Here is a 27255-nt window from a genome sequence, read left to right on the forward strand (position 1 = left end):
TCAGCACTAAATGGTCGTAACTATTTGACATTCTTTGTCTTTTTACCAAGCCCTGCTTACTGTATCGAGTCCCAACAGACAGACGTTACATTTTCTACAAAATAATTTGTAATTTGTCGGGTTTGATTTTAAATCATTATCACAGTCACATATTTTTTTCGGAGTAAATTTTGTTCAAAGATTTGTTTCAATTTAGTAATTCACACTCACTGACTGACTGGCCTGAAGGTCCATTTGAATGTGTGGCTTTGTGAACGTAGACATGAATTAGTCAAGTAGTATAAAATCATCAGTCAGAGAACATTACGCTCCTGCAGGCCTGCTCCTGTTTCCTACAGTCTTTAAATGTACTATGGGAGGTAAGAGCCTTCAGTTATCAGACCCCTCTCCTCTGGGGTCATCTACCAGTCAGAGTCCGGGAGGCGGACACACTCTGTACTTTTAAGAATAGACTTAAAACTTTCCTTTTTCATAAAGCTTATAGTTAGGGCTGGCACAGGTATAGACCAGCTTCTGGTTATGCTGCTATAGGCTTAGACTACATGGGGAACTGGAACCTTGAGCTCCTCTCTCTCTCTCTCTCTCTCTCTCTGTAAATCTTAGTTAATAACTACACATTATCCTTGGACCTCCTGAGCTCTCATGTCCCCTTTTAGCAGTATTCTGAGTAGCAGTTCTTAAGTATCTGCTTTTAGATTTTCATTTTACGCCAAAACGTGATGTCATTCCACTTACCATTGTGATTCTGGGGTCAAGTGTCACTGCACGTGATGCCCCGCCCACTTGTATGAAGTTATACTCATGTGGACTTTTTCTCCTTTTCAAAAAAACCTTCTCAGTAATGTGTAAGCATTGATTTAGGGTTATTATATGTATTCCTTAGAAATATATTGATCGCCAAAATTAACCATCCCAATTAACCCTAATGAGTGGGACAGAAAATAATTTAGGTCAGTGTAAGCATTGAAAGAAAAATATAATTATTATTTGACTCATGGCACCTGACAAGTCAAGTTCAGGATGTCTGGTCACTACAAGCTGAGCTAGTTGTCATATCACACCGTGGCTGTAATGCAGTGACAATACCTAAATAGTGATTGTTTTTAGCAGCGCTGCAGTTTAATTCTTTTAGAAATGTATAATCTAGCAGCTAAGACAGAAGAAGAAAATCAAGCCGAGGAGAAAACAATAATGTAGTTTTTCATAGAAATATTCAAAAAATGTTTCTCATACAAACACAATACAGTGTGAGCTCTGAGTCATACAAGTCTTGTGAACACTGTGAGGTTATTCACACACACATGCACATCACCAAGAAAACACACACACACTCCCCAAAGTGGGCTCCATGGCCAAATTTCCTCCGCAGCATGTAAACACTATTGTGTGCCGGGCGATAGGGATCACTGGAACCTAATTGTTTGAGGCAATAATCACAGTGCAACGCATAGAGAAAGTGACAAACAATGCTCAAGCGCTGGCCGGGACAGACGCTCTCTCTCCTCCTCTCGGTCTCTCGGTCTCTCTCTCTCTCTCTCTCTCTCTCTCTCTCTCTACAGATGTCGACTGTTTATTTTTCCTGATTGTCCTGGAGACCTGGCATCCAACTACAGAAAACAACAACAAGAGTTTCACATTATGTCATATGTAGTACGAATAACAGGTGGATGTGTTAACACTGCAAACCTTAAAGCTAATCTGACCCAGTTGGATTATGATAGCATACCCCAGATCCACTTCATCAGCACACTTCAGGTGTTTGATTGAGCTAGATGTAAAACCACACTCCAACAAAGTTTATTGTTTTTTAATGTGTTAACAATTTGAACTAGAGGCTTGAAGAATAAAAAATGTGATTCTTAAACAACAAATAATATTCAGGAATGACCTATAAACATTTGTTTAAAAAAATGTTTAAATAGATAAACATACATTTAAAAAGGTAATACCCAAATTTACTTATAAATAGCTATTTTGTTTATTTTTATATTCATTTACAGAGCACATTTCATCACAGGGAAGTTTAACATTCTTACAAGGTTAAAAAAACATCAGAATATAACAATTAACACTTTTTTCCAAAGTCGTGAATAAGACACAGAAATCAAATCTGTAAAATAAAACAGATACCACATAGAAATCATCAAACACAAAAAGCATGAACCACAAAACACACAGGTTACTTTATTAATCAGTGAATATGAATAATAATTAATGTCTCTGTATCAAAAACATCTCATTTAGGAACACACTCTCTTCTTCTGGAGCTAAACCACCTTCAAATACGAGACCGGATGCTAGCTGCAGCTAACAGCCTGAAGGCTAATAGATGCTTTTTTAACTTTCAGTCTTGTAGTTTACTTATCCAACTAATGCTGATTTAAGAGTCATCACTTGAGGCACATTTTGTTGACGCTTTTAACAACACATGTTTCAGCAGCACAACCCAACACCTGTAAACACACTTTGAAGTGTAAGATCGACTGAGTTCTCCCGTTCTCAGGTGTATCCCTCTCATCTCGAGAAGATCAAACACAGTTTATTTAGTTCTACCTTCTTACTTCTGCTTCGCGCTCCTACATTTCCAACAAAATTATTTTGAGAAATAGGATTTTTTTAAAAAGGCCTCGTAAATAGCAAGGTCCCTTTTTAAAAAAAATAAAAAAAATTTGCTGCATAAAGTTCATGGTGATCCTGATTACTGTAACGACACCTCATACAGTGTCAGCCACATGTCCACGGTCACACATTGCTCCGTTCCCAGGATGCACCTGGCCAGGGGCGAACGGCGGACGTGGGGGACAGCTGTTTCCCGTGCACACTTCCTGGTTTGGCAGAGCTGTGAGGTGGGGGTGTTGGAGGGGGGATAATGGCGGGGGAGTTTTAGTTTTTAGGGCGAGAGGTTGGAGTAGAAGGGTTGGATTAGGTAAAGGGATGGATTTAAAACCTTTTCCAAACAGGAAGCCACAGCTACAGGTGTAAGGCTACCAAAGCTGAAGAATAAAAAGAAATAAGAAATCAAAGACTGCACTGAGAGGAAAAGAGAGTGATCGTTCAAGAGGTGACGAGGAACAGAAGGAAAAGGAGAGCATGATTAAGGAAAGGAAGGTGGGGTAGGAGGGGAGGAGAAAGGGATTCTTTATTGTCTCTTGTCTCAGAATAGACTCACTCAGATGAGAGGGAAAGAGCAGCCGCTGGGTTCATCAGTGAAAGGAGTTCAATCAATAGTTTCCTTGATTGCACTCCTACTGTAGACGTCACGTCAACAGCTGAACATGAGCCAGCAGAGCAGCACAAAAACATGTTTTCATTGATAGTTTAAGTCAGAAATGTGGAGTATTGTATATTTCATTGTACCACATGTTCGTGTTTCCTTGTTTTCTTCACATCTGTTTGTCTGCATTTCTAATATTTGTCTAACAATTTCAGCAGTACTGAGAAAAGAATTAGAACGGAGCAAAAGGTGAATAGCGCAGCAACACTCACTGGGAGTACTGGTCTGAAACATCATCAATCAAAGCATGACGATCGATGTGCAGAATTCTGACTCTTCAGACAGAACCAACCTCATTCACTTCCACCTTTTGGCAACAGATTTAAAAATATTTCCACATGAGATGAGGACAAGCGGCAACCTCAGGTGGTGAGAAATGAAGCTGATGTGCAAAAAAAACTACAATTCCTGCGTCTGCTGAACGTAGGCTCCAAAAGTCCTGAGAGTCACAAACACACCTTGTATTAAAATGTCCGTTTTGACATCAGAAATAAACATGTCTACGGCCTGCTACAAAGAATGATTTGGTATTTTTAGCGAATGCACACACACTGTACTGGAGAGAGAGTTTGTGCGAGGAGTCAGAGGGGTCAGCAACAATCCTGTTGTCTTCGTGGTAAATTTCCTTGATGGCTGGCAGAGAGGTTCCTGTGATCTTTTCAGCAGCTCTCTCTATCCTTTGCATGTGTGTGTGTGTCTGTGTGATATTTGTGTGTGTGTGTGTGTGTGTGTGTGTGTCTGATATTTTCATTGATTACTTTTTCTCACTGTGAATATGTGGATGTCTGTATGTGTTAGAGACAATATGTGTTAGAACAATTTCAACCAATGTGTTTGTTGTATGTCGGTGCTTTTACATCCAGAGTCCTGCTTCAAAGATTCAGACTTGTTATTAAATTCAGATTAGAATTAGGTCGGTGTTAGGGTTGTTCATTTAATTATAATGAGGGAATTTACAATGTGGGATTAGGAATTGGATTTTTGCCAGTCAGGTTTCTCAGAAGAATACTTTTATTTCAACCTTTTTGAGGACTGTTATTTGATTGATTTAATTTATTTTTTCGTGTCATGCACACAAAGTGTCCAACCCTCATTTATTTAACCCGCTTATAAGACACCAAAGAATTCAGTTGCCGTGGTTCACGTTCACATATCATAGCATTGCAAAGTTGCCGGCTCCTATCCCTGTTCAGTCTTAAACAACGTGTTACGTCTTTTTTCCCAGGCAAGAACATCCCTGATGTCAGCATACATCGGTTATCAGTACTTAAACAACATTATGGGGACATTTCTGCTTTATGAAGACATTTTGTCCCAGTCTCCACTACTTAAAGGGACTGTTTTGTCCTATTTTTTTTTAAGGTATTTATTTTATTTTGGGGCTTTTTTATGCCCTTTTTGAGAGATAGGACAGTGTATAGAGTCAGAAATGGGAGAGAGAGAGAGTGAGCCCGCCCGGAGGACCACGGCCTCCGCACTAACCACTAGGCTAGCAGCACCTCTTTAAGGGACTGTTTAAAGGTTAAGACCTAGCGTTAATGCTCAGGTTAGAATTAGGTTTAGGTAAGGGTTTTGAATTTACTTGTGATTAGGAGTATCAAAGTGTGTGGTTAAAAGAAGGCATTTTGCCAATTAGTGTCCTCACAAGAATAGAAAGACAAACACAGAAGTGTATCTCTGGTTCTGAGAGCCCTGAGGTCACGATGACACTGTGTGGAACAACAGCATATTGTGTCTTCCTCTCTCATATTTCTCATCATCAGCACTGCTGCTGTCCAAATTCCACTGATGTGTTCACAGTGTGGCGGAGTGACTCGGTCCCCATCCTGCAATAATAGGAAAAAAACACGTTACTTTTCCAGTTTCTCATTTACTTTGATAATGATAATTCATAATAAATGAGTTGCTGTTTGGAGCTGCCTCACTCTGGACTTGTTTTTGTTTTGGTAAAAGCTGCACAAAGTTTATTCTCTTATCTAGAATATTTTTGGTGTACGTTTGTTTTCCTGTTTTCCCATAGATGGGTGTTACCCATTCGTCATGTCACAACCACCTCTAATGATTCTTCTGCATAGTATGATAAAAACCTGACCATGTCACAAGGAGTCATAATATTCAATGTAACCTGTTTTTGACCATTACCAGTTAAAAATACAACAACAAAAAAACACGTTAGGCTTTGTAAGATACAGTTTTTAAAACATGAATGTTGACGCGTACAGTATGTTGTGCAGGTTTGTGTGATGGTGTTCTGGCTGCCTCACCACTAGATGGAGACAAAGGCTAAGAGTTCAACTTGCAACTTCCACACTTCTTGCTTTATAATTTTAAAGAATAGATTTTTTCTCTTTTTTTTCTCAAAGACTGGCATGAGAGTCCTCAATTTTAAGTCTGTACATTTTTCACAATTGAAGCCAGCAGTGGTCTCCCCTTCAAAAAATAAAGTATAACTTAGTTAGACGTACGTCACGTTTTACAGAGCTTTGTAATTAATTAAAATATTTTACTTCATAAAGGTTGCCGCCTACATTTTAAAATCAACACTGTGATGAGTGAAATTTCTCAATTTTTCTCAACGGAAAACAATGACTCATTAATCTTAACAAATGTTTACCTCCCTTAGAGAAATAACAAGGTACTGCTGTTTTCTCTTCACATTTCCCTCTGGTCTTAATTTGAGATTCTTCAGATGCAACAACCAACAACAGTTGCTGCTGTGATATTTACAACAACTATGAACTGACAAAACTTTGCTTATCATGTTTATAATTTATTTTAAACAAATGCACATAATTGAGTATGTTCTGCTGTTTTCATCTAATACAGGCTAACATGTTGGTTTCCACTTCTCTACATTTGTTTTAATCATTCTGTTTTTATTGTAAGTACAGTTCTCCATTTGTCCATGTGACATTGAGTAATGCAAACTCAAAACCACTAACACACACTCACACACACACACACTTGCTCTCTGCTGGTGGGCCGCCGCCGCTCTCTCAGTATGTGGGTGGTCGAGACCAGGTGGAGGAGAGAGAGATTAACACCAGGCCTGCCTCAAGCAAAAAGAAGTACAGAGAGAGAGAGAGAGAGAGAGAGAGAGAGAGAGAGAGAGAGAAAACAGAGAGATATACATCTGTCCACCAGATGTGCTGTCCAGCAGTTGAAGGAGGTTTTTGAAACACAGTGAAGAAAATGAAAAGGGTTTTGGTCACAGAGCTCAGTGACAACTCAAAGCTTTGTGACTGAAATAACACCCAGCCTCCCTCTCCTTTTTCCTCCATTACTCACCCTACTTTTTTGTGTGTGTACATGTGTTTGCTCTGGTTGTCTGTCATTTGGTTATATACACACACACACACACACACTCCTTCTTCCGTTCCCAGAGGAACTTCTGAAGGCTGATATTACACAGAGGGAGAGAGTGATGACCACCTGTCTAAACATGTCCAGTAACTGTGTGTTTTAGGTGTTGATGAGAGGTAAGAGACAGGTGGAACTCACAGAGAAACAAAAGACTGATTTTTATACACATTTTAGCGTAACACATGTTTAAAATAAAGTTTAGCTCCTTCCCTTCAAAACTTTTTAACCTGCAGATACAACAAAACTGCAAACATTAAACGTCCAACTATAATACAAACAAACCTTTTAGTAAAACCTCAAGGGTACGGTATCATGCATTTTACAGCACATGTGAGTATGTGACAAATAAAACATTTACTGTATTTGTGTTGAGTCATGACATTTGAAACCTGTTTCAGCTCCAATAAAAGCTCCAATAAACAAAAGTGTGCTAGAATATAGTAGTATATAAATCTCTGGGTTTAAAAAAAAAATCAAAAATAGTTTCCTAGATCAATGAAAGTTCTTAATTAAATCAGTATCAGGAAATGTTGTTTTTGCTATTTTAAATTTCATGTTAAGATTTCTTCTTTTGGACTAATGTCAAAATGACTAAAACCACGGCCCTGAAAAAGACCCTGAAAGCATCTGGTCTACGTTTGGAGTAGTTGCTGTGCAAATGAAATACAGTTTCAAATAACAGACAGGAATACTGTGATTCATCAACGACACTGACGCCTTCAGATATTTAGAGTAAACCGACACATTCTGGCAGCTGTGCTGCCTAAACACACATGGACTTAATGGCTTAGAGTCATATGTTCACATGCACGGAGATCTTGTGTTTAAGACAATCAATCAATCAATATCCACTTTCAATACAAATAAATGCAGCAATAGATTTTGATTCACCTTTATTGTCTCTCCTTTGGAAAAAATGATCTTTAGGGATTTAGAGGTAACACAGTTGGTCCAGCAACCCACAACCACAACCAAAATACAGTCTCGATCGGAGCTGAAAGCATGGAAAAATAAAGCCACAGGGTTAGGTTGCTAACTATGTACGGACGCCGTAATCCTCCAAGCAGGCGGCTTATAGGTTCCTACCTGTGGCTCCTTTCCTGCATATCATTCCCCATTTCTCTCTCCTGATTTCTGTCCACTGTCCTATCCTGCCCTCATCCGTTTTCATTTTATAAAAGTGACATTTATTCACAATAAGGGGCGTGGCTGATCTGACTGACAGACGGGCTTGTTATAGTTGTTTTCCAGGAGGTTTAAGGCCAAACTCAGCTCCATCTGTCGCCCCGCTGTTAGGTTGACAGAAAGTTCTGTCGGCATTTCTAATATGGTGACCGCCATCGATGGGCTTCAAAAGTCTGCTTCAGATCCCGATGAGTGACGTCACTGAGACTATGTCCATACAGTCTATAAGTTCACCTCATTCTGAGATTGTTTTGACCACCGATGTTTCAACAAATGATCCGATCTTAGTGATTAGTCATTTAACACACTTTGACATTATCCTGCTTTTCTTATCAAGCTGAACCGCATTTTTGCTACTAGCTGCTAAACTACTAAACAGGTTACAAATGATCAACATTAAACTATCACTTTTTCATTAATCTTTTAATTTGCACCTGGATTTCTGAAAAATACTGAATGTATATTGTACATTTTATAGATAGTAGCAGGTTTAGATATTTGAATGTAAAACAAGACGTGAACACAACGATCCTTTCAGTCCCGTCTGATTCACTGTATCTAGTGTGTGTGCCTTGTGTGTACATATGTGAATTAGTGTGTGTGTGTGTGTGTGTGTGTGTGTGTGTGTGTGTGTGTGTGTGTGTATGTGGTTCACAGCTGTTTACAAAGCTAAGAGTGGGTGAGCCTTGTTCAACAAGCCCCACCTCTGCAGTTCAGGCATCCAGGAACCTATAAAGTCTGGATAAAAGCTGAGGCCAAATTAATAAAGCTTAACAGGATAAAGATGTGGCTTGTTACACAGCGTGCCATTAAATGATAAAAAAAACAGTCTCTATTTACAAGTGACTGGACACAGAGCTTTATATAAATCACGCTAGTTTGATGTTTACATTTCATCCTTTCCATACCTGATCCTTCAGAATTCTCCGTGCGGCTGAGTCGACCTCAAACCTCGCTCTTATAATGAGATATTTAGTTTAACCAGTAGACTGTGAAGGCAGAAACACACATGGAGAACTATAAACCAAGGCCTCTATCTACATGCACGCCAGTTAAGCTCTAACGGCGAGGTGTGTTATACCTGGAACTGTTAAAGGTTATTTTGGTTGCTGCTCTGGTTATTGGGTGCTATAAGGTTTTATCCCCCTTGGCGCTTTTTAAAGTTGTTTTTCTTTGTGAGCAAACAGTGAAAAGTGTCTCTCTTACACAAGTTATAGAGCCGTAAATGTTGAGAAATAAAGTGCCTGAATTCCTTTAAAAACTCTCTGATATCTCATTTCATTACTTGAAGTCTAAATATAGGAAAGCTTGTGAATATAAAACGTGTGTGTGGGCCTGTGTGAGTGTTTAGGGATGAAACATAGGAAAAAAACGGTCTCACAGGGATCCATTCATTTTACTGATGGTGTCATCTCTGTTCCAGTCGGGTATAGAGAAGGCTAAGATTTGATAACATGTCACAACAAAGAGATTATCTTTCCTAAAAACCCTGATTTTTAGATTTCATTTAAAGTAGCTTTGTGCTCTTGGGTGGCTGATTCCCTTTAAGAAAACAAAGCCAATCATAGCTTTCTATGCAGGTTTAAGAAAGTCAGTGTCATCCCTTGTAAAAAATCCCAAAACTAACATCTGCAAACAGCTGTGGATGAGGCTGACGAAGAGAGTAGAGAAGTCAAACTGCTGAAACAACTTTGACATATTGGATATATTGGATACATTATGGGGCTTTCAGCCGCTCTGCCCCCCGCCTCTGAAACTCCATCCCACCACACATCCGTAATGTTGACTCTCTCTCCATTTTTAAATCTCGTCCCAAAACACAAATTTTTAAACTGGAATATTCAGTCTGCTCATTCTCCGTCCGGCCTCTACATCCTGTAAATGAGTCTTTTTGATGTTCATGTTATCGATGTATTGTTACTTTGTTGTTTTTATCTCTGCTCTGTAAGGTGACCTTAAATAAAATGTATTATAATAATAATTATTATATTTCTGGGATCACAGGACGAACAGTAAAGCTGAAATCAAGATGAGTTTCTGATGCACACAGAGTCTGACAGACAGGATCTTGCCTTCCTGCTGCACATATGAATGTATGTCTAAATCAAAGCATGTGAAATGAAGCTGTCTGTCATCTTTTGGCGTTTACAAAAGATGACTCACAGTCACACACGCCACACACACACACACACACACTAACACGCCACCCACCATTCTGAAGTCAAACAGGCCCCCCTCACTTCATCATCACCCTCCCATTTGATCATCTCCATAAATTAAAAAAAAAAGCAAAGAACTTGTAGTTGCATGATCGGAAATCTGTTTCATATCTGGCAACCATATGCTGGGACGTATTCAGCTTTCATGTCTTTCAACTTTTCATTTATAAACGAGCCTGCTATTGTTTTAGAAGTGAATCCCGGCATTGTGTGCTTTGTGATGAGAGGGCTCTGCTTAGCGAGGCCGTCTGCTGCGTGAGTGAACTTTTGTTGGATTACGGCTCAGAAGAGGCTGAGTTTTTTTTCCACTTATTTCTGTTACAGGTTGTCAATACTTGGAAAATGCATTGCAGATTTGTTCCGTATTATTGTTCCCTGTTCGATAATTAATCTTATTCTGGCTTTTCGATGGATCAAAGATTTCTTTGAAGACACAGAAAATAGTCACTAAGTCTAATTAAAGGCTAATTTGACAAATAACTATGACATGATATAAATCGTCACATATAAGCATTTTCAATGATGGGATTCCCAACATGGCAGTAGCCAGCTGTGAGGTCACCTCGGTCTGGACCTCGGCCATTTTTTCAAAAACAAGACAGACAGCAAAAATTGTTACCATCAATCTGTGAAGCACTAGATGGCTTTTACTTTGAAAATACTCCTACAGAAATACTTCAAAGTCACGGTCCACCCTACACTGCTTCTGTGTTTCTTGCCGTGCTTCATAGTTTAGGCAGCCGTCCATATTCTGCCCTTTTTGGGGTTTGTATATTTAATCTATGTTTCTACTTTTGTACGTTCACGATAGATAAAGTCCGAAAAAAGTGTCTGTTTTCATGTACTGCTCCTCCTTGCTCCCTCTACGCTCTGAGTCCGTCAGCTACACTCTGTTGAGCCCACACTGTTAGACCCCACGTGATCCGCTCTGTCGTTATTGGTCAGTTGCTCAGCACGCATCTCGGAAATTTCAACATGAGCTGCTGGGTTTGCCACAACGAGCCAATGGGCTTAGATCAGTGATCTCACACTGACAATGACGCCGCACTGACAAATTTTTATCGAGGGGGGCTAGAACCGAGCGTTACATGCAGCTAATGCTACAGCTAACAGGAGGACGTAGGAGAAGCCCGTTGAATTTTTGCACATAAATGTGCCTAAACATGTACAGGACACTTGGAAAACACACTAAAGGGCATATAAAACCAGAAAAAGCATAATATGGGACCTTTAAAAACACACACCCACCACCTAGTTGTGGAAAAAAAAACTCTGCATGCGATGGGTGGATCATTACTTTGTAACTAGGAAGTAAATGTGTGTGAGTTGTCGTAGTTTATCTTGGGTTGCTTTTGAAGTCATGAATTTTGCGTGCCCTAAAATGCCTTGAAAAGAATACATTAATAGAAAATATTCTGTACCTCCCTGTTTTCTAAACCCTGGTTACAGCCCTGCTTCCCAATATTAAAAAATGCTTTCTCTACCCAACTTTCGACCAATCAAGTAACAGGCAAAGGGTTGAATGTAAGGTGGCTCATGCATAACTATTAGATGAGTTATAAAGAAAAATGAGCCCCCATACAGTGTGTACTTCCTTTAACTGAGGTCAGATAACAAACGCTGAACATAGTCTACATTCATAAAAATAATCTGTTCCATGTGAGTGGGGCTGACTGAACAACAGCACGGCTGGTTGTGACGGTGAGGTAATGAAGATCTGATCTGCTCGAGCAGCAGGAGCCGTTAACAGCTTGCAACACCAGCATGACGCACACAGAAATAAACAGAGAGAGCCAAGGCCGCTAACCGAGAAGACAAAAGTTCACAGGCTCACATATGAGCCGTGGAGGTGGGCAGCTGAGACAGGAGAGGAGGCTTGTCAAAACTGCTAAAACATCCAACTTCACCAACTTTTCCTGTTGTAGTTCAGTGGTGGTTAGATAAGCTAACATGACAAAGTTGCTATTGACACTGACCTCCAACCTACTTCTCTGCCCCTGTTCCTTTACTTTTACATAAGCACTGACTGGACCCTCATTTAGCTCTGGTTGGCTTTGAAAACATGGCAATGGTGCAGAAATCTGCTTGTTCTAATAAAAAAAATCTAAACTCTTCGCAGCTGTTTGTTTTCGCTGACTCACGTCTAACACTTTTGTGTGCTAAGAACCCGTTTGAACCAGTCGGTCTGCGTTTAAAGGCAGTGGTTGATGTGAACAAATTTGGAATGAATCGAAAACAAAGATTTTAAATGATCCAAAAATACTCGTGAGTTATCAAGCCAGAGCTCATTAATGATTCCTCTGACTCTTTAATCTCTGGCTCGGGTCTGCAGCACCTGTCAGCTCCACCTTTTTACGAGCACTGGAGGCACTGGAGTGGATACAGAGCAGCAGGGGGGGGCATAGTTGAGGGAGGGAAAGTATGGTACAGGGAGGAGGAGAGGAAAGACGGATATTTGTGATATTTATGGGCTGCAGGGTGGCACACAGTGCAGCACACAGTGCAGCACATAGCAGAGCGTTGTAGGGAGCATATTTTACGACAGACCTCACCTTCTCTCTCATTCAGTAGGATAGGGCCAGGAAGTTTAACTTTAGAAATCAACCATCAAATTGAATTTAAACTCTTAATACATAATCACAGTTTAACTAGGAATCCCTTTGATGCTCTAATACAAGTCGATACGACGAAACAGAAATACTGAGAGGCAGCAAAGTAACCAGTAAAGTCAAACACAACAGAGTTTATGGGAATGTGCAACTGGGATATTCTGAAGTTCAATCTTACTAGTCCTCACATTCACAGTCATGAAACCTTTACTGCAACCATTTAACCATCGCACAGTAACACCCAAGAATTGATTTGATTGGTTGAGCTTTAAGAAAAAAATACCTCCTAAATCATTCCCATTATTCCCTGATGTTGGTGCTCACAGGTTCAGAATGCATTGCTGGCATTTTAGCCAGTAATTCACTAGTAAGGACCACGCTACAACAATAACGTTTAAACATTTCATGTGAATTTGTATGGTATATTGAGACAGTATGTATGTGTGTGTATGAGAGGGGTGTAGGTGAGAGATGGCCGTCGTCTTTAAGGCTGGTCTGGGAGGTTGATTGGAGATCAGGCGAAAGGGAGACTCAAAGCCGGGGGGGGGGTTCCATCTCGGGCATTTATCTACCCGAAGTGATTACGACCCGTACTGTACCTGAAATGAGACAGACATGGGAAAGGAGGGTGAATGGATGAGAAGGAGGGAAGGGAGGATGGGTTGAAGGAACTGAGACAAACAGAGTGTGGTGAGGTGACCCCGTAGAAGTAGACTTGTCAGATAATTGGAGGTGTGGATTAGGCGAGGTCCTGCTCCCAAACCTAAGTTAATATATCAACTTCATTTGTGTGTGAGTGTGTGCGCGCGCATGTCAATGGTTTGTGTGTTTTTATTTTTAAAACAAATCACGAGTGCACTGTAGAATTCAAATAAACACTCTTACTATGCAGGTACACTCTGTGCTAAGTATACACATTTGGCTCATGTTTTAGAAGGAAAACCACCATTTTGTAAGAGTTTTTGAACACAGCGTTACCGACCCTGTATAAACACTTGACACTCTTACTAACAAACACACACAAAAAAGAAGATATTCACTCTTATAAATTTCAGGAAAGCCTTCCACTCATAGTACGACATGATGGGTTTCTTTACAATCTCTGGTACTGTGGTAGCAAGTAAAATATACATGCTGTTGAAATTGGATATAAAAAATAAAAAAAACATTTTCTCTTAATAAATCTTATATTTTATTTGTTTCTTGAATGTGTATAAAGAAGGGCTACCTGTTCAGCATGGTTCAAAGTCCTCCTGGCCTCTCCCTTCTAGATAAAGAGGGGAAATCTCTGTTTATGATGATGACCTCCCTCCCATAATAAACAAGAACTATCAATCAAATAAATCAATTATTATTTGTATAGTGCCAATTCATGCTAAATGTTACTTAAAAAAAAAAAAAAAAATAAAAAAAACAGACCAAGACCCAATCCAACATTTACCCACTATGAGCATAACAAGTAACGACCGCAAGTTGAAGTCAACAGAAACTACAGAAAGTCAGATATAGTAGAAAAGTAATGTCATAACTAGGCCGTGGTATAAAGAAAACTCGACCCATTATTTTCATAAACACCCCAGATGTGAAAAGAAGAATTACCAGTTTGCTACCATACAGTATAATTTAACCTTGTTACACGTCACCCGAAGCCGGCCAAAAGGCCTATTATCTATCCCGCAACTTAACCCAATAAAGCACATAAAACACCTTAACAAGAACACACATAAAGGACGACATGATTAAACAAAGATCACCTCAATAACTTACTTCATAAATCACACCAACACAGGATGCCTGAGAGGCACCACACAGCAGTCCCCGATCAAACAGCCTCTCCCCTCCAGAAGTCTGCGTCGGGCTTTAAGCACTGAGGCCAGGTGCACCTCGTTAAACAATCATCAGCTCCAACTGTGCAGAGCTGGAGACCACAGAAGAAGAGAAGTGACAAACAGCACAGGAACAACATCAAAACAACATATAACGTGTAACTTTAACAGAGAGTTTCAACATGGCAGCAAATGCACAGAGAGAAAAACCTTCAAACGTGCAAATTTTAATTAAGAGATAATTTTTGTAATTAAAATCTATTCAAAAATATTTGAGAGGTTCTTTATGCTCATTACGTGTTTTGATAATATCACGGTCCATACAGTCATATACTTGTTTGGACAAACACAAAAAACGATGTGTCATGCAAGAAGATCTTACATACAACAGTGCTGACTAAAGCACAAACAAAGCAATATAACTGTTCACTCAATTTATCCATGACCACCTCGCAACAACAACAACAACAACAACAACAGTGTTCTATAAATAATAGCCACAAAGAAATGATAACCCAATTAAAAGGGGAACACCAGAAAGCAACAGAAGCCAAAGTACATGATAGCGTTATCCGGCCTTTTAAAGAGATTATGGATTAGCTCATTACCTCAATATTACCAGTGATAGAAAACAGAAATGGATCTTAAGCCACTACATCCTCAAAGAGCAAAAACAGGAAACGAAAAAAAGCACAATATGTTGTCAACGTTTCTTTCACAGGTGAGGCCGGGACAGAAATATACCGTCTGCTATAATGAATAACATTCAGTGAAAAAAGGCAAGACGCCTACTGATCCCATGAATTTAAAACAGCTTAGGAGACAAGGTATATCTAATCAGTGCGTGTCAACATGCCACCACCCTAGGGATAGTTAATGACAGGCACACATAACACACACACAAACAGAAAAATGTCTCTTTGCCTGTTTTTGCATGTTGTCCAGTTTGTTTGATGATATCTTATTTGTTGGGCAGCATTCAATGAAGCGCTCCCTTCTTGACTAAAAGCAAGACGTTCTAGTTGTAGTTGTTCTCTCCCTGAATGGAAATCCTCCATCAGGTTAGCACGAGGTCGATCCATTCACTTACGGTGGTGTGAGCTATGTAAGCTGGAACGTAGGTCATAACCCAATGTTTTTCTGAGTATTCAATAAACCTTCTGTTTCGATCAGGTTACTTATTTCCTGAAGGTCAGCAGTGACCCGTTTCTGCTTGGCTTCCTTGGAACTTGCCATCAGCACTTTCACTTTTCTCCACGCTTGTTGCATACACTTTCAGGTCACAATACGACGAAAGAATATCCTCTATCCGAGTCAACGTTTCTAATTATGTCATTCTGATGTTTTAAATACAATATTAAAGATCTATCAATTAATGTTTCAACCCTCCAGTGTTATTATAACTCATACAAACAAAGCCCATTTCTTATTGATGCATTTTGATTTGAATGGCACACTTTCCATAAAAAAGAAACCCACAAAAGAAATCCCATATTTATCTAAGATTCACAATCTTTCACTGGTTCTTGTATCGTCCGTTGGATGATTTTAGGTCAGGTATTAGAGACACACAGGCCAAGTAATCACTGATCAGCTCTGGTACTTTTTATCTCCTCTTTTTGTTGGCATTGTTGAATAAGCTTGTGGCCATTTTTTCTCAGGGTTTTTATTCTCTGTATCTTTGCAGGATTGTAATCTGCTCCTCTCTAGATTTGGGCCTTAAGAGTATAGGGATGTAACAGTACCTCACAAGACAGTTAAAAATCATTACACACGAGGAGCGATCTTTGACTTCTGCCTGTTGTGTCTGCATCTGGCGTACAGACACGGCGGCAGCAGATGAAGATTTACAGTTTAGAAGGCCCACACATAGACGATACCTTGGCAGCTACTGCAATATATCTGTCGCCCATTTTAACATTTTTCTTTTTCATCCATGTAAGATTCTGATGTAGATTAGCGAGTGGACGTCTTGTTTTCTCTCACTCTTCAGAGGGAGCTAATACAACACTAGTTTGTTTGTTTAGCTGTATCGTAACTTCCCAAACTTTGAGAATCTTGCAGAAGAACCCTTTTTTTGTCTTTTCAACATAAAATCAGGTTCGCTGTAAGCAAGTGGCTGTGGCTGTGGCTCAGTTGGTAGAGTCGTTACCTCTCAACTGGAAGGCAAGGGTTCAATCCCTAGCTGAGCGACATGGCCGACACTTAACCCCACATTGCTCCCGCTGCTTCGGTGGTGGTGTAAAAATAGATTAGTTTTAAAATAAGATAATCCTTTATTTATCCCACAATGGGGAAATTTACAGTGTTACAGCAGCAAAGAGCAAAGATTGCAGACAAAAAGTGAACACAGTACAATTTAAATTAAAAAGCAAAATTAAGAATGTACAAAAGAAATAGATACTAAAAAAAAGATAAAAAAAAAAAAGAATAGATCAGCTATTTGACAAAAGTGTAGTCCGTAATATTCCGTGTAACACAGACATGCACACAGTGCAAATAAAGTGTAACATGTTGTTGCACAGTGGTTTGATAAACATAATATAACATTAATATAACATTATTATTGCACAAAGTCAGAGTGAATTGTCCAGTTGTGTGTGTGTTTTGTGATCTACTGGGAGCAGGCTTGGTTAAACAGTCTGACTGCAGCAGGAAGGACCTGCGGTATCTCTCCTTCTGACACCGCGGGTGGCGAAGCCTACTCTACTCTGGCCTTTCTTGTAGAGAGCTTGTGTGTTATCAGTCCAGTCCAGCTTATTGTTCAGGTGAACACCCAGGTACTTATAAGAGTCCACTATCTCAATGTCCTTTCCCTGGATGTTCACCGGTGTGGGAGAAGAGGGTCTGCACCTGCGGAAATCCAGCTCTTTGGTTTTACCCGCGTTGATCTGGAGGCAGTCCCGCTGGCACCAGTCCACAAAGTCCAGGTTGAGTTCTCTGTACTCCCCCTCGTCCCCATCCGTGATGAGGCCGACAATGGCAGAGTCATCAGAGAACTTCTGCAACTTCTGTTAGGTGTCTTATGGGAGAAGTCTGCAGTGTACAGGGTGAAAAGGTAGTTGTAATTACTCTCTGATGTACGTCGCTTTGGATAAAAGTGTCTGCTAAGTCTGATGCTAAGTGAATTGTAACATTGGATATTGAAACAGGAAGAAAAGTAATAAAGGTGAAAGGCAGAAAAAAATACATTATAAAAGCATTGTAAATCCCAGCTTTATGAGTCAGTATCTTCTCTAAAGCTTTAAAACAAACTGGGTTACCTACTGTACACCTTCACAAAAATTCTAAAATCTAATCTTGAACACAACATCGTTAATCATATCGTAGCGTGAGTTGAGAATATCCTTACGTCTCTACTCATCAGGACTGTTTGTCTTGGCTCAGCTCTTCGATGCCTTTTTGGCCATTTGGCATTTGACCTTTGAACCAAAAATATGGTCTGTCTAAAGGTCCAGAAAAACAGGTCCAAACAGGTTATTTTCCTCACCTGTTATAAATAAAAAGAGTCAGATAGTAGTTTGTCACAGTTCTTTTATCAGTGTTGACTCAGCGAGTTTGTTTGTTGTAAAGACTCCTCCCTCATTCACTTCCTGCACTAAAGAACCTAGAATATAACTCCCAGTGATGATCGAGGAGTCGAAAGCTGTTGTGATCACTTCACGTGCAGACATGGGCAACAAACCCTCGAGCCATTACGAAGCAGTAGAGGATGAGAACACCGTCTTTATTTCCAAGGAGAACGATGTGTTCAGGATCCCTGCTCTTTTCTACGACAGAGACAGAAACATCCTGATGGCCTTTTCAGAGAAGCGGAAGACTTCAGATGATGCGAGTGCAGTAGCGCTGGTCATGAAGACAGGAACAGTGAACAAGGACGAAACAACCCATAGAGTGACAGTTAAGGTAATTCATTATACATATCAGCTAAGGCTTTATCAGTAGATGACCTGCAGAGATCGTACTTACAAACATATTCTAACTACTTTTATATGTTATATTCACCTTTGACTGATATCTTTTCTAGTGGTCAGAGCTCAAACTGGTGAAGGAGGCCCATATTAAAGGATACCGTCCCATGAACCCCTGTCCTCTGTACGAGAAAAACAGCAAAACACTTTTCCTCTTCTTCATCTGTGTCGAAGGCACCGTCTCAGAGCTCTACCAGATATGCTGCAACCGCAACAAAGCCCGTCTCTGCTACATTACGACCAAAGATGCTGGACAAAGTTGGAGTGGAGTGACTGATCTGACGGACAAACTGGATGAAATCAAAAGCTGGGCCACATTTGCTGTCGGACCAGGTCATGGTATTCAAACAGAGGACGGTAGATTGATTGTCCCAGTTTATGGGTATGCGTCCTGTTCCCCTTCATGCTGCTGTTGTATAAAGTTTTATTGTTGTAGCCCATATGCACTCTATCTGTACAGCGACGATCAGGGCAAATCATGGCAATTTAGCAGCAGGATTCAAAAAGTATCACTTGAGTGTGAGATGGCAGAGGTGTCTGATGACACAGGCCTCAACTCCATTTACTGCAATGCTCGTAGTCAGGGAGGCCACAGGGTGGAAGCTCTTGATAAGAATGATGGGGCAGGTTTTATCATCCTTCCGCCCACTGACAAGCTTGTGGAGACAGGTACAGGCTGTCAGGGGAGTGTGGTGTCCTTTCCAGCTCAGAGTGAAGACACTCATGCAGATAGAGATCCAAGCCAGAACCCAAACAAGTGGCTGCTCTTCACCCACCCGAGCAATAAGTCCAAACGCACTGATTTAGGGGTTTATTTGAACAAAATTCCAAGCAAGTCAAACGCATGGAGTAAACCCTGGATCATTAACAAGGGACCCAGTGCTTACTCAGACCTGGCTTACATTGATGACGGATGGTTTGCTTGTCTGATGGAGCGTGGGGAGATCAGTGAGATTGAGCAGATAGCCTGCAAGGTTTTCAGCTACCAGGAAGTCAAGCGGGGCATTGGAGAGTGATGCATGGTGCACCATGACACCTTTCTCAATGGCAATAAAATGATGTATTTTACAAATATGTAACTATATTTACCAACTTTGATTGATTTGAAACTGCTCAGACATTTAACATCTGTAATTAAAACGATGCTCTACCAACACAGTTTGTATGATAAAGCAATATTTTAGAAAAAAAAATCAGCTGATAAGAGGTCAAATTGGTTTTCTGAAAAATGTAAATCAATGTGTACACGTGTGTGCATCAACACATTCTACTTTTTATGATTTGTGTTTTAAATTGCCTCTGTGTTAAAACTTGTTTGTTCCCATAACTTTTTCTGTATAACGGAGAGTTCCTTATGTGGATCAATAAAGTTACAGGACGACAGAAGAAAACCTTGTTTTCAACAATCATACAAAAGTGACTTCTTTGAATAAATCATGAAAAAGACATTCAGTTGTTGTTGTTTTTTTCTGGAAGTAGAAGTGTTTCTTAAAAATGTAAAATGACAGGATTATGGGTTCTATGGTCAGGAAGAGTTGCATAATGGTGGAGAAGACGCTCTATATAATTAATGCATGCATACAGTTATTGATTCATTTCTTATCAGGTAAACCTAATAAGGACATTAGAACTGATCCAGGTGCCCTCACTAACCACAAGGACGGAATTTAAGATCAATGCCCTTTGTACCATTTTAAGTTAGCCATTTCTACAGAAACTGTGACGTTCAGGATGTAAAACAAAACCCTCCCTCATTCACACGCTCAGGCTTATAAAAACCCCAGAGAACAATCTGTGATCATTGTTGAGTTATACTCTGCAGCTCCTTCTTTCTTTCATCATTTACACCAACAATGGAAGGTAGTGCTTTAAAGGTTTTTCCCCGACAGAAGCAACCCCTCTTTGTGTCTTGGGTTTACAGGATTCCAGCTCTTTTCTACGAGAGAGAAAGTAAAACTCTTCTAGCCTTTGCAGAGCAGAGGAGGACTGAAAACGACGCCAGCTCTGTTAATCTAGTCATGAAGACAGGAGAAGTGAAAATGGAGGTCCCCTCTAAGCTGAAGACAATTAAGGTATCAATCCACATTGATTGTTTCCTGGCAAAAATTCATGTTAATGTCTCTAATTGTTTTGTTTCATTGACACATCTCTTTTCTAGTGGTCAGAGCTCAAAGCAGTGGAGGAGGCACATATTCCAGGATACCGTCCCATGAACCCCTGTCCTCTGTACGATGAAAAAAGGAAAACCCTCTTCCTCTTCTTCATCTGTGTCGAAGGCACCGTCTCAGAAAAAAAGCAGATACAAAATTACACTAACGCAGCCCGTCTCTGCTACATCACAAGCAAGAATCTTGGACAAAGTTGGAGTGGCGTGACTGATCTGACGGACAAACTGGATGAAATCAAAGGCTGGGCCACATTTGCCGTCGGACCAGGTCACGGTCTTCAAAAGAAGAGCGGTAGATTGATTGTCCCAGTTTATGCATATGTTTCATGCTGTAGCTCAAGCTGTCTATGCTGTTTCAAATGTTGTCAAGTCAATCCATACAGCCTCGCCCTGTATAGCGATGATCATGGTGATAAATGGCAGTTTGGAGAAATGCTGCAGAATGAGTCAGTTGAATGTGAGATGGCAGAGTATTTCGATGATAAAGAAAACAGCATCATCTACTGTAATGCTCGTAGTAAGAAAGAATTTCGAGAGGAAGCTGTCAGTAGTGATGAGAAATTGAGTTTCAAGCCAAGCAGTGCAATGAAGCTTGTGGAGACAGGTACAGGCTGTCAGGGAAGTGTGGTCTCCTTTCCAGCTCAAAGTGGGGACGAGGGTCAGAGCCAGAATGCAACAAACAAGTGGCTGCTTTTCACCCACCCGACGACGTCCAAACGCACAGATTTAGGGGTTTATTTAAATGAATCTCCACAGGATCCCAACGCATGGAGTAAACCCTGGATCATTAACAAGGGACCCAGCGCTTACTCAGACCTGGCTTACATTGATGACGGATGGTTTGCTTGTCTGATGGAGCGTGGGGAGATCAGTGAGATTGAGCAGATAGCCTGCAACGTTTTCAGCTACCAGGAAGTCAAGCAGGGAATCACAGAGTAGAAAATCACTCACTGCTCATAACAATAAGTCAATTGGCGCCATACAAATAACGATCGATTGCTATTGGTGGATTGACTGCTTTTATCTGGTGTGAAGCCTTATCTTCAACATATTTTGTATTCATTGTGAAAGGCTATTTTCTCAAAAATTATACGGCTCTACTTGATGCTTCTCTGTTTTGTTAATCTTCTTCTCTTTGTCATATTCACTGATTTTTTGTTCAAACTCTCAAGTCTAAGATTATCTTCTCGTCTGACCATGAAGGTTATATAAGAAGATTTGTTAAAGTTGTGATGATGTGATTTAAATTGCGGATGTGTAATTCAAAAGATGCTCTGTGTCTGATCAGTATAATAAATGAAATGACTGTTATTAAGTAATAAAAGGTTAAAATAAGGTCACCTTGTATGGGAGGAATTATTAACACTGCATGTAATGTTGAAGGGCAACTTTCAAATCCTCAAATTCAAAGTTGCAAAAGTTAGATGGGCAGAAGGCGGTGGTTTTCCTGATAACACAAATAAGGAACCAGGAACTCTCTAAACCTCTGGGAACACCCCCCCCCCCCCCCCCCCCCCCCTTTTTTTTTGAGTCTAAACAAAACCACTCACCACTTCATGAGCATTGTGTGATTAAGTTCTGCCTTCTTTCTCAGAATCAGTTACATGATTTCAGACTTCTGAGAATAAAGGAAGGATTGAATTGCACAAATGATTAGTCACTGTGGCCAAACATTCATTTGATGACTGATGCACTGTAGGTGAAGCATGAATTAATCTGATGCCATTCTGACAACGGAGGGGGGGGGGGGGGGGGGGGGCTTCAACACTCTTGCTGAACTTTTCCACGGTGTCATGTGGACAGACATTTGAGAAAGCCATCTGTAGAAGGGCGACAATATACAATGTACTGTAATAAAATATTGTCATTGAGCAGACATGAGTCCCACCCTAAAAATTGAAGAAATTTTCAGGAGTTTTGTGCATGACTGAAACTAAAAAAACAACCCATCATTTTAAAAGATCACACTAGGTTTTCATTTAAAAGGATTGTGTTGTAATACATAATGGATGTTAAACTAAAGTTCAGTCTCTTATAGAGATGTTTTATAAAATGCGCTTGACTGGACAACACTCGTTATAGAACTGTTTTTTTCCAATCAGCAATTTACCTTCATGCTTGTGTTTATATTTCCATTGTTTAACTGTTGCAGCTGCTTACACATTTATCCTTCACACTCTCATACACTAACAAAAACACAGATTCAAACAAGTGTTATAAATAATATATAAATGAACTGCAGGAGTCTGATGGAGTTTTTCATTCATCTAATGGCTAATTCACTCAAAGTGGATTCCAATTTTTGAAAATCATATATGATCAGCTTCATGCATTTGAGAAGATTTATGTTTTTATCAAGCTGTCACCCAAAAATGCCGAAAATAGACTTAGAGTCAACACTCAGAAAAAAGTCAATTTGTCTAATTTCTTCACAGTGAATGTTTCAGCACATTTTAATCTCTCGTTCACCTCTATACTTGCATTTCTAAATGTTTAATTAATGCATTTTCGAAACTGACTGAATCGATTCTAAAAGCAGGCGAACTTCTTTGTCCTCATTACAGAAACAAACATGAGTACATCTGTCAAGCACATATGTAAAATCAATTACCAGAGGAGAAAGACATGAGGTCGATCCATTCACTTACGGTGGTGTGAGCTATGTAAGCTGGAACGTAGGTCATAACCCAATGTTTTTCTGAGTATTCAATAAACCTTCTGTTTCGATCAGGTTACTTATTTCCTGAAGGTCAACAGTGACCCGTTTCTGCTTGGCTTCCTTGGAACTTGCCATCAGCACTTTCACTTTTCTCCACGTTCGTTGCATACACTTTCAGGTCACAATACGACGAAAGAATATCCTCTATCCGAGTCAACGTTTCTAATTATGTCATTCCTTTTGCTGATTTTTTAAATACAATATTAAAGACCTATCAATTAATCTTTCATCCTCCAGTGTTATTATAACTCATACAAGGGTCAGAGCCAGAATGCAACAAACAAGTGGCTGCTTTTCACCCACCTGAGCCTTAAGGCCAAACGCACTGAATTAGGGGTTTATTTAAATGAATCTCCACAGGATCTCAAAGCATGGAGTAAACCCTGGATCATTAACAAGGGACCCAGTGGTTACTCAGACCTGGCTTACATTGATGACTATAACTGCCGGTCAGTAAAAAGTCCACGATTCAGACTGATGTCCACAACAAGCTTTAATCTTCACAGAAGATACATCATGGAGACACCGTGAAAACTAGAACAGACAAGACAGTTTTTAGCCTTCAGCTAAAATCACTTCATATGTCAAAGGTAAATTGAACATTACAATGTAAAACAATATTTACCGTGCTCGCCTGCTGACCAACGGTTAGAAATGAAAAGGAGCGGGATAGAAAAGTTCTCGGCAGAACCCATGATTTCTCCCTCTCTCTCTCGCTGCTGCACGTAGTCTAGCTTTCCGGTCATGTGTTGCTATGGCAACCTATTCAACTTAAACAGCGCCAGCTACAATGACGGATGGTTTGCTTGTCTGATGGAGCGTGGGGAGATCAGTGAGATTGAGCAGATAGCCTGCAAGGTTTTCAGCTACCAGGAAGTCAAGCGGGGCATTGGAGAGTGATGCATGGTGCACCATGACACCTTTCTCAATGGCAATAAAATGATGTATTTTACAAATATGTAACTATATTTACCAACTTTGATTGATTTGAAACTGCTCAGACATTTAAACCTAATAAGGACATTAGAACTGATCCAGGTGCCCTCACTAACCACAAGGAGGGAATTTAAGATCAATGCCCTTTGTACCATTTTAATTGAGCAATTTCTACAGAAACTGTGACGTTCAGGATGTAAAACAAAACCCTCCCTCATTCACACGCTCAGTCTTATAAAAACCCCAGAGAACAATCTGTGATCATTGTTGAGATATACTCTGCAGCTCCTTCTTTCTTTCATCATTTACACCAACAATGGAAGGTAGTGCTTTAAGGGTTTTTCCCCAACAGAAGCAAACCCTCTTTGTGTCTTGGGTTTACAGGATTCCAGCTCTTTTCTACGAGAGAGAAAGTAAAACTCTTCTAGCCTTTGCAGAGCAGAGGAGGACTGAAAACGACGCCAGCTCTGTTAATCTAGTCATGAAGACAGGAGAAGTGAAAATGGAGGTCCCCTCTAAGCTGAAGACAATTAAGGTATCAATCCACATTGATTGTTTCCTGGCAAAAATTCATGTTAATGTCTCTAATTGTTTTGTTTCATTGACGCATCTCTTTTCTAGTGGTCAGAGCTCAAAGCAGTGGAGGAGGCACATATTCCAGGATACCGTCCCATGAACCCCTGTCCTCTGTACGATGAAAAAAGGAAAACCCTCTTCCTCTTCTTCATCTGTGTCGAAGGCACCGTCTCAGAAAAAAAGCAGATACAAAATTACACTAACGCAGCCCGTCTCTGCTACATCACAAGCAAGAATCTTGGACAAAGTTGGAGTGGCGTGACTGATCTGACGGACAAACTGGATGAAATCAAAGGCTGGGCCACATTTGCCGTCGGACCAGGTCACGGTCTTCAAACAAAGAGCGGTAGATTGATTGTCCCAGTTTATGCATATGTTTCATGCAGTAGCTCAAGCTGTCTATGCTGTTTCAAATGTTGTCAAGTCAATCCATACAGCCTCGCCCTGTATAGCGATGATCATGGTGATAAATGGCAGTTTGGAGAAATGCTGCAGAATGAGTCAGTTGAATGTGAGATGGCAGAGTATTTCGATGATAAAGAAAACAGCATCATCTACTGTAATGCTCGTAGTAAGAAAGAAATTCGAGAGGAAGCTGTCAGTAGTGATGAGAAATTGAGTTTCAAGCCAAGCAGTGCAATGAAGCTTGTGGAGACAGGTACAGGCTGTCAGGGAAGTGTGGTCTCCTTTCCAGCTCAAAGTGGGGACGAGGGTCAGAGCCAGAATGCAACAAACAAGTGGCTGCTTTTCACCCACCCGACGACGTCCAAACGCACAGATTTAGGGGTTTATTTAAATGAATCTCCACAGGATCCCAACGCATGGAGTAAACCCTGGATCATTAACAAGGGACCCAGCGCTTACTCAGACCTGGCTTACATTGATGACGGATGGTTTGCTTGTCTGATGGAGCGTGGGGAGATCAGTGAGATTGAGCAGATAGCCTGCAAGGTTTTCAGCTACCAGGAAGTCAAGCAGGGAATCACAGAGTAGAAAATCACTCACTGCTCATAACAATAAGTCAATTGGCGCCATACAAATAACGATCGATTGCTATTGGTGGATTGACTGCTTTTATCTGGTGTGAAGCCTTATCTTCAACATATTTTGTATTCATTGTGAAAGGCTATTTTCTCAAAAATTATACGGCTCTACTTGATGCTTCTCTGTTTTGTTAATCTTCTTCTCTTTGTCATATTCACTGATTTTTTGTTCAAACTCTCAAGTCTAAGATTATCTTCTCGTCTGACCATGAAGGTTATATAAGAAGATTTGTTAAAGTTGTGATGATGTGATTTAAATTGCGGATGTGTAATTCAAAAGATGCTCTGTGTCTGATCAGTATAATAAATGAAATGACTGTTATTAAGTAATAAAAGGTTAAAATAAGGTCACCTTGTATGGGAGGAATTATTAACACTGCATGTAATGTTGAAGGGCAACTTTCAAATCCTCAAATTCAAAGTTGCAAAAGTTAGATGGGCAGAAGGCGGTGGTTTTCCTGATAACACAAATAAGGAACCAGGAACTCTCTAAACCTCTGGGAACACCCCCCCCCCCTTTTTTTTTGAGTCTAAACAAAACCACTCACCACTTCATGAGCATTGTGTGATTAAGTTCTGCCTTCTTTCTCAGAATCATTTACATGATTTCAGACTTCTGAGAATAAAGGAAGGATTGAATTGCACAAATGATTAGTCACTGTGGCCAAACATTCATTTGATGACTGATGCACTGTAGGTGAAGCATGAATTAATCTGATGCCATTCTGACAACGGAGGGGGGGGGGGGGGGGGGGCTTCAACACTCTTGCTGAACTTTTCCACGGTGTCATGTGGACAGACATTTGAGAAAGCCATCTGTAGAAGGGCGACAATATACTGTAATAAAATATTGTCATTGAGCAGACATCTCCCATCACTTAACATCATATGAAGCACAGTGACAGACAAGAGGAAAATAATAACAAAAAGCCAAACGACAAAAGACATCTGCCAAATCAGAAATCCAGACAACAAAATGATGATAAGATTGAACAGCTTTCCCTCCTGTTTCAAGATAATTCGGTGACTTGCATGTTTTAATCAAACTCTTGCAGAACAGCCTCCACATCAGTTCTAATTGATTGATTGATGCTCATTAGAGTCGTTCTGATTAGTTATTTGTATAACTGTTAACAATGTTGTCAGCTGACACAGATCATACGCATCATGCAGTTAGAGGGGGGAAGAAGCCGAAGCATGAAAATCTTGAAACCTATCGGATGAAGGAGTTTAAAGGACGAGCTCTGCTGATGTCATAGTTTGATTTTCAAGAAAGAAAAAAATTATTGGCCCAATAAAATGTACGCACAGTGTGTACAGGATTATGGCTGCACTCATTTCCATCAATCAATCTTTATTTGTATAGA

At 40.2% G+C, this 27255-nt stretch overlaps 3 protein-coding genes and 1 long non-coding RNA gene across 4 annotated transcripts; 3 read left to right on the forward strand and 1 right to left on the reverse strand.

The window, feature by feature from the left end:
* Window positions 1-12851: 12851 nt before the first annotated feature.
* On the reverse strand, window positions 12852-14543 carry LOC114921001 (uncharacterized). The gene is made up of 3 exons (XR_003809300.2): window positions 14418-14543; window positions 13879-13917; window positions 12852-13249 (listed from the first exon to the last, which is right to left on the reverse strand). It is a non-coding gene; the product is annotated as an uncharacterized lncRNA (long non-coding RNA).
* Window positions 14544-18022: 3479 nt separating this feature from the next.
* Window positions 18023-19892, forward strand: LOC109994354 (sialidase-3-like). The gene is made up of 2 exons (XM_020647684.3): window positions 18023-18382; window positions 18504-19892. Exons 1-2 carry the CDS (start codon window positions 18104-18106, stop codon window positions 19461-19463), a joined length of 1239 nt encoding a protein of 412 aa, XP_020503340.2. The 5' UTR covers window positions 18023-18103; the 3' UTR covers window positions 19464-19892.
* A 272-nt stretch (window positions 19893-20164) lies between these two features.
* On the forward strand, window positions 20165-21947 carry LOC109976212 (sialidase-3-like). Its single transcript, XM_065958385.1, has 2 exons — window positions 20165-20519; window positions 20606-21947. The coding sequence occupies exons 1-2, from the start codon at window positions 20301-20303 to the stop codon at window positions 21551-21553; spliced, it is 1167 nt and encodes a 388-aa protein (XP_065814457.1). The 5' UTR covers window positions 20165-20300; the 3' UTR covers window positions 21554-21947.
* A 1692-nt stretch (window positions 21948-23639) lies between these two features.
* Window positions 23640-26235, forward strand: LOC109976213 (sialidase-3-like). The gene is made up of 2 exons (XM_065958390.1): window positions 23640-24804; window positions 24891-26235. Exons 1-2 carry the CDS (start codon window positions 24586-24588, stop codon window positions 25836-25838), a joined length of 1167 nt encoding a protein of 388 aa, XP_065814462.1. The 5' UTR covers window positions 23640-24585; the 3' UTR covers window positions 25839-26235.
* Window positions 26236-27255: the final 1020 nt, after the last annotated feature.

The sequence above is a fragment of the Labrus bergylta genome, chromosome 1 (assembly GCF_963930695.1).
Source record: "Labrus bergylta chromosome 1, fLabBer1.1, whole genome shotgun sequence".
Lineage (NCBI taxonomy): Eukaryota > Metazoa > Chordata > Actinopteri > Labriformes > Labridae > Labrus > Labrus bergylta.

Coding starts and splice junctions, on each gene's coding strand:
- LOC109994354 (XM_020647684.3), top strand. CDS start 18,104: ATGATCGAGGAGTCGAAAGCTGTTGTGATCACTTCACGTGCAGACATG. Junction 18,383..18,503: donor CCCATAGAGTGACAGTTAAG/GTAATTCATTAT, acceptor TATCTTTTCTAG/TGGTCAGAGCTCAAACTGGT.
- LOC109976212 (XM_065958385.1), top strand. CDS start 20,301: ATGGAAGGTAGTGCTTTAAAGGTTTTTCCCCGACAGAAGCAACCCCTC. Junction 20,520..20,605: donor CTAAGCTGAAGACAATTAAG/GTATCAATCCAC, acceptor TCTCTTTTCTAG/TGGTCAGAGCTCAAAGCAGT.
- LOC109976213 (XM_065958390.1), top strand. CDS start 24,586: ATGGAAGGTAGTGCTTTAAGGGTTTTTCCCCAACAGAAGCAAACCCTC. Junction 24,805..24,890: donor CTAAGCTGAAGACAATTAAG/GTATCAATCCAC, acceptor TCTCTTTTCTAG/TGGTCAGAGCTCAAAGCAGT.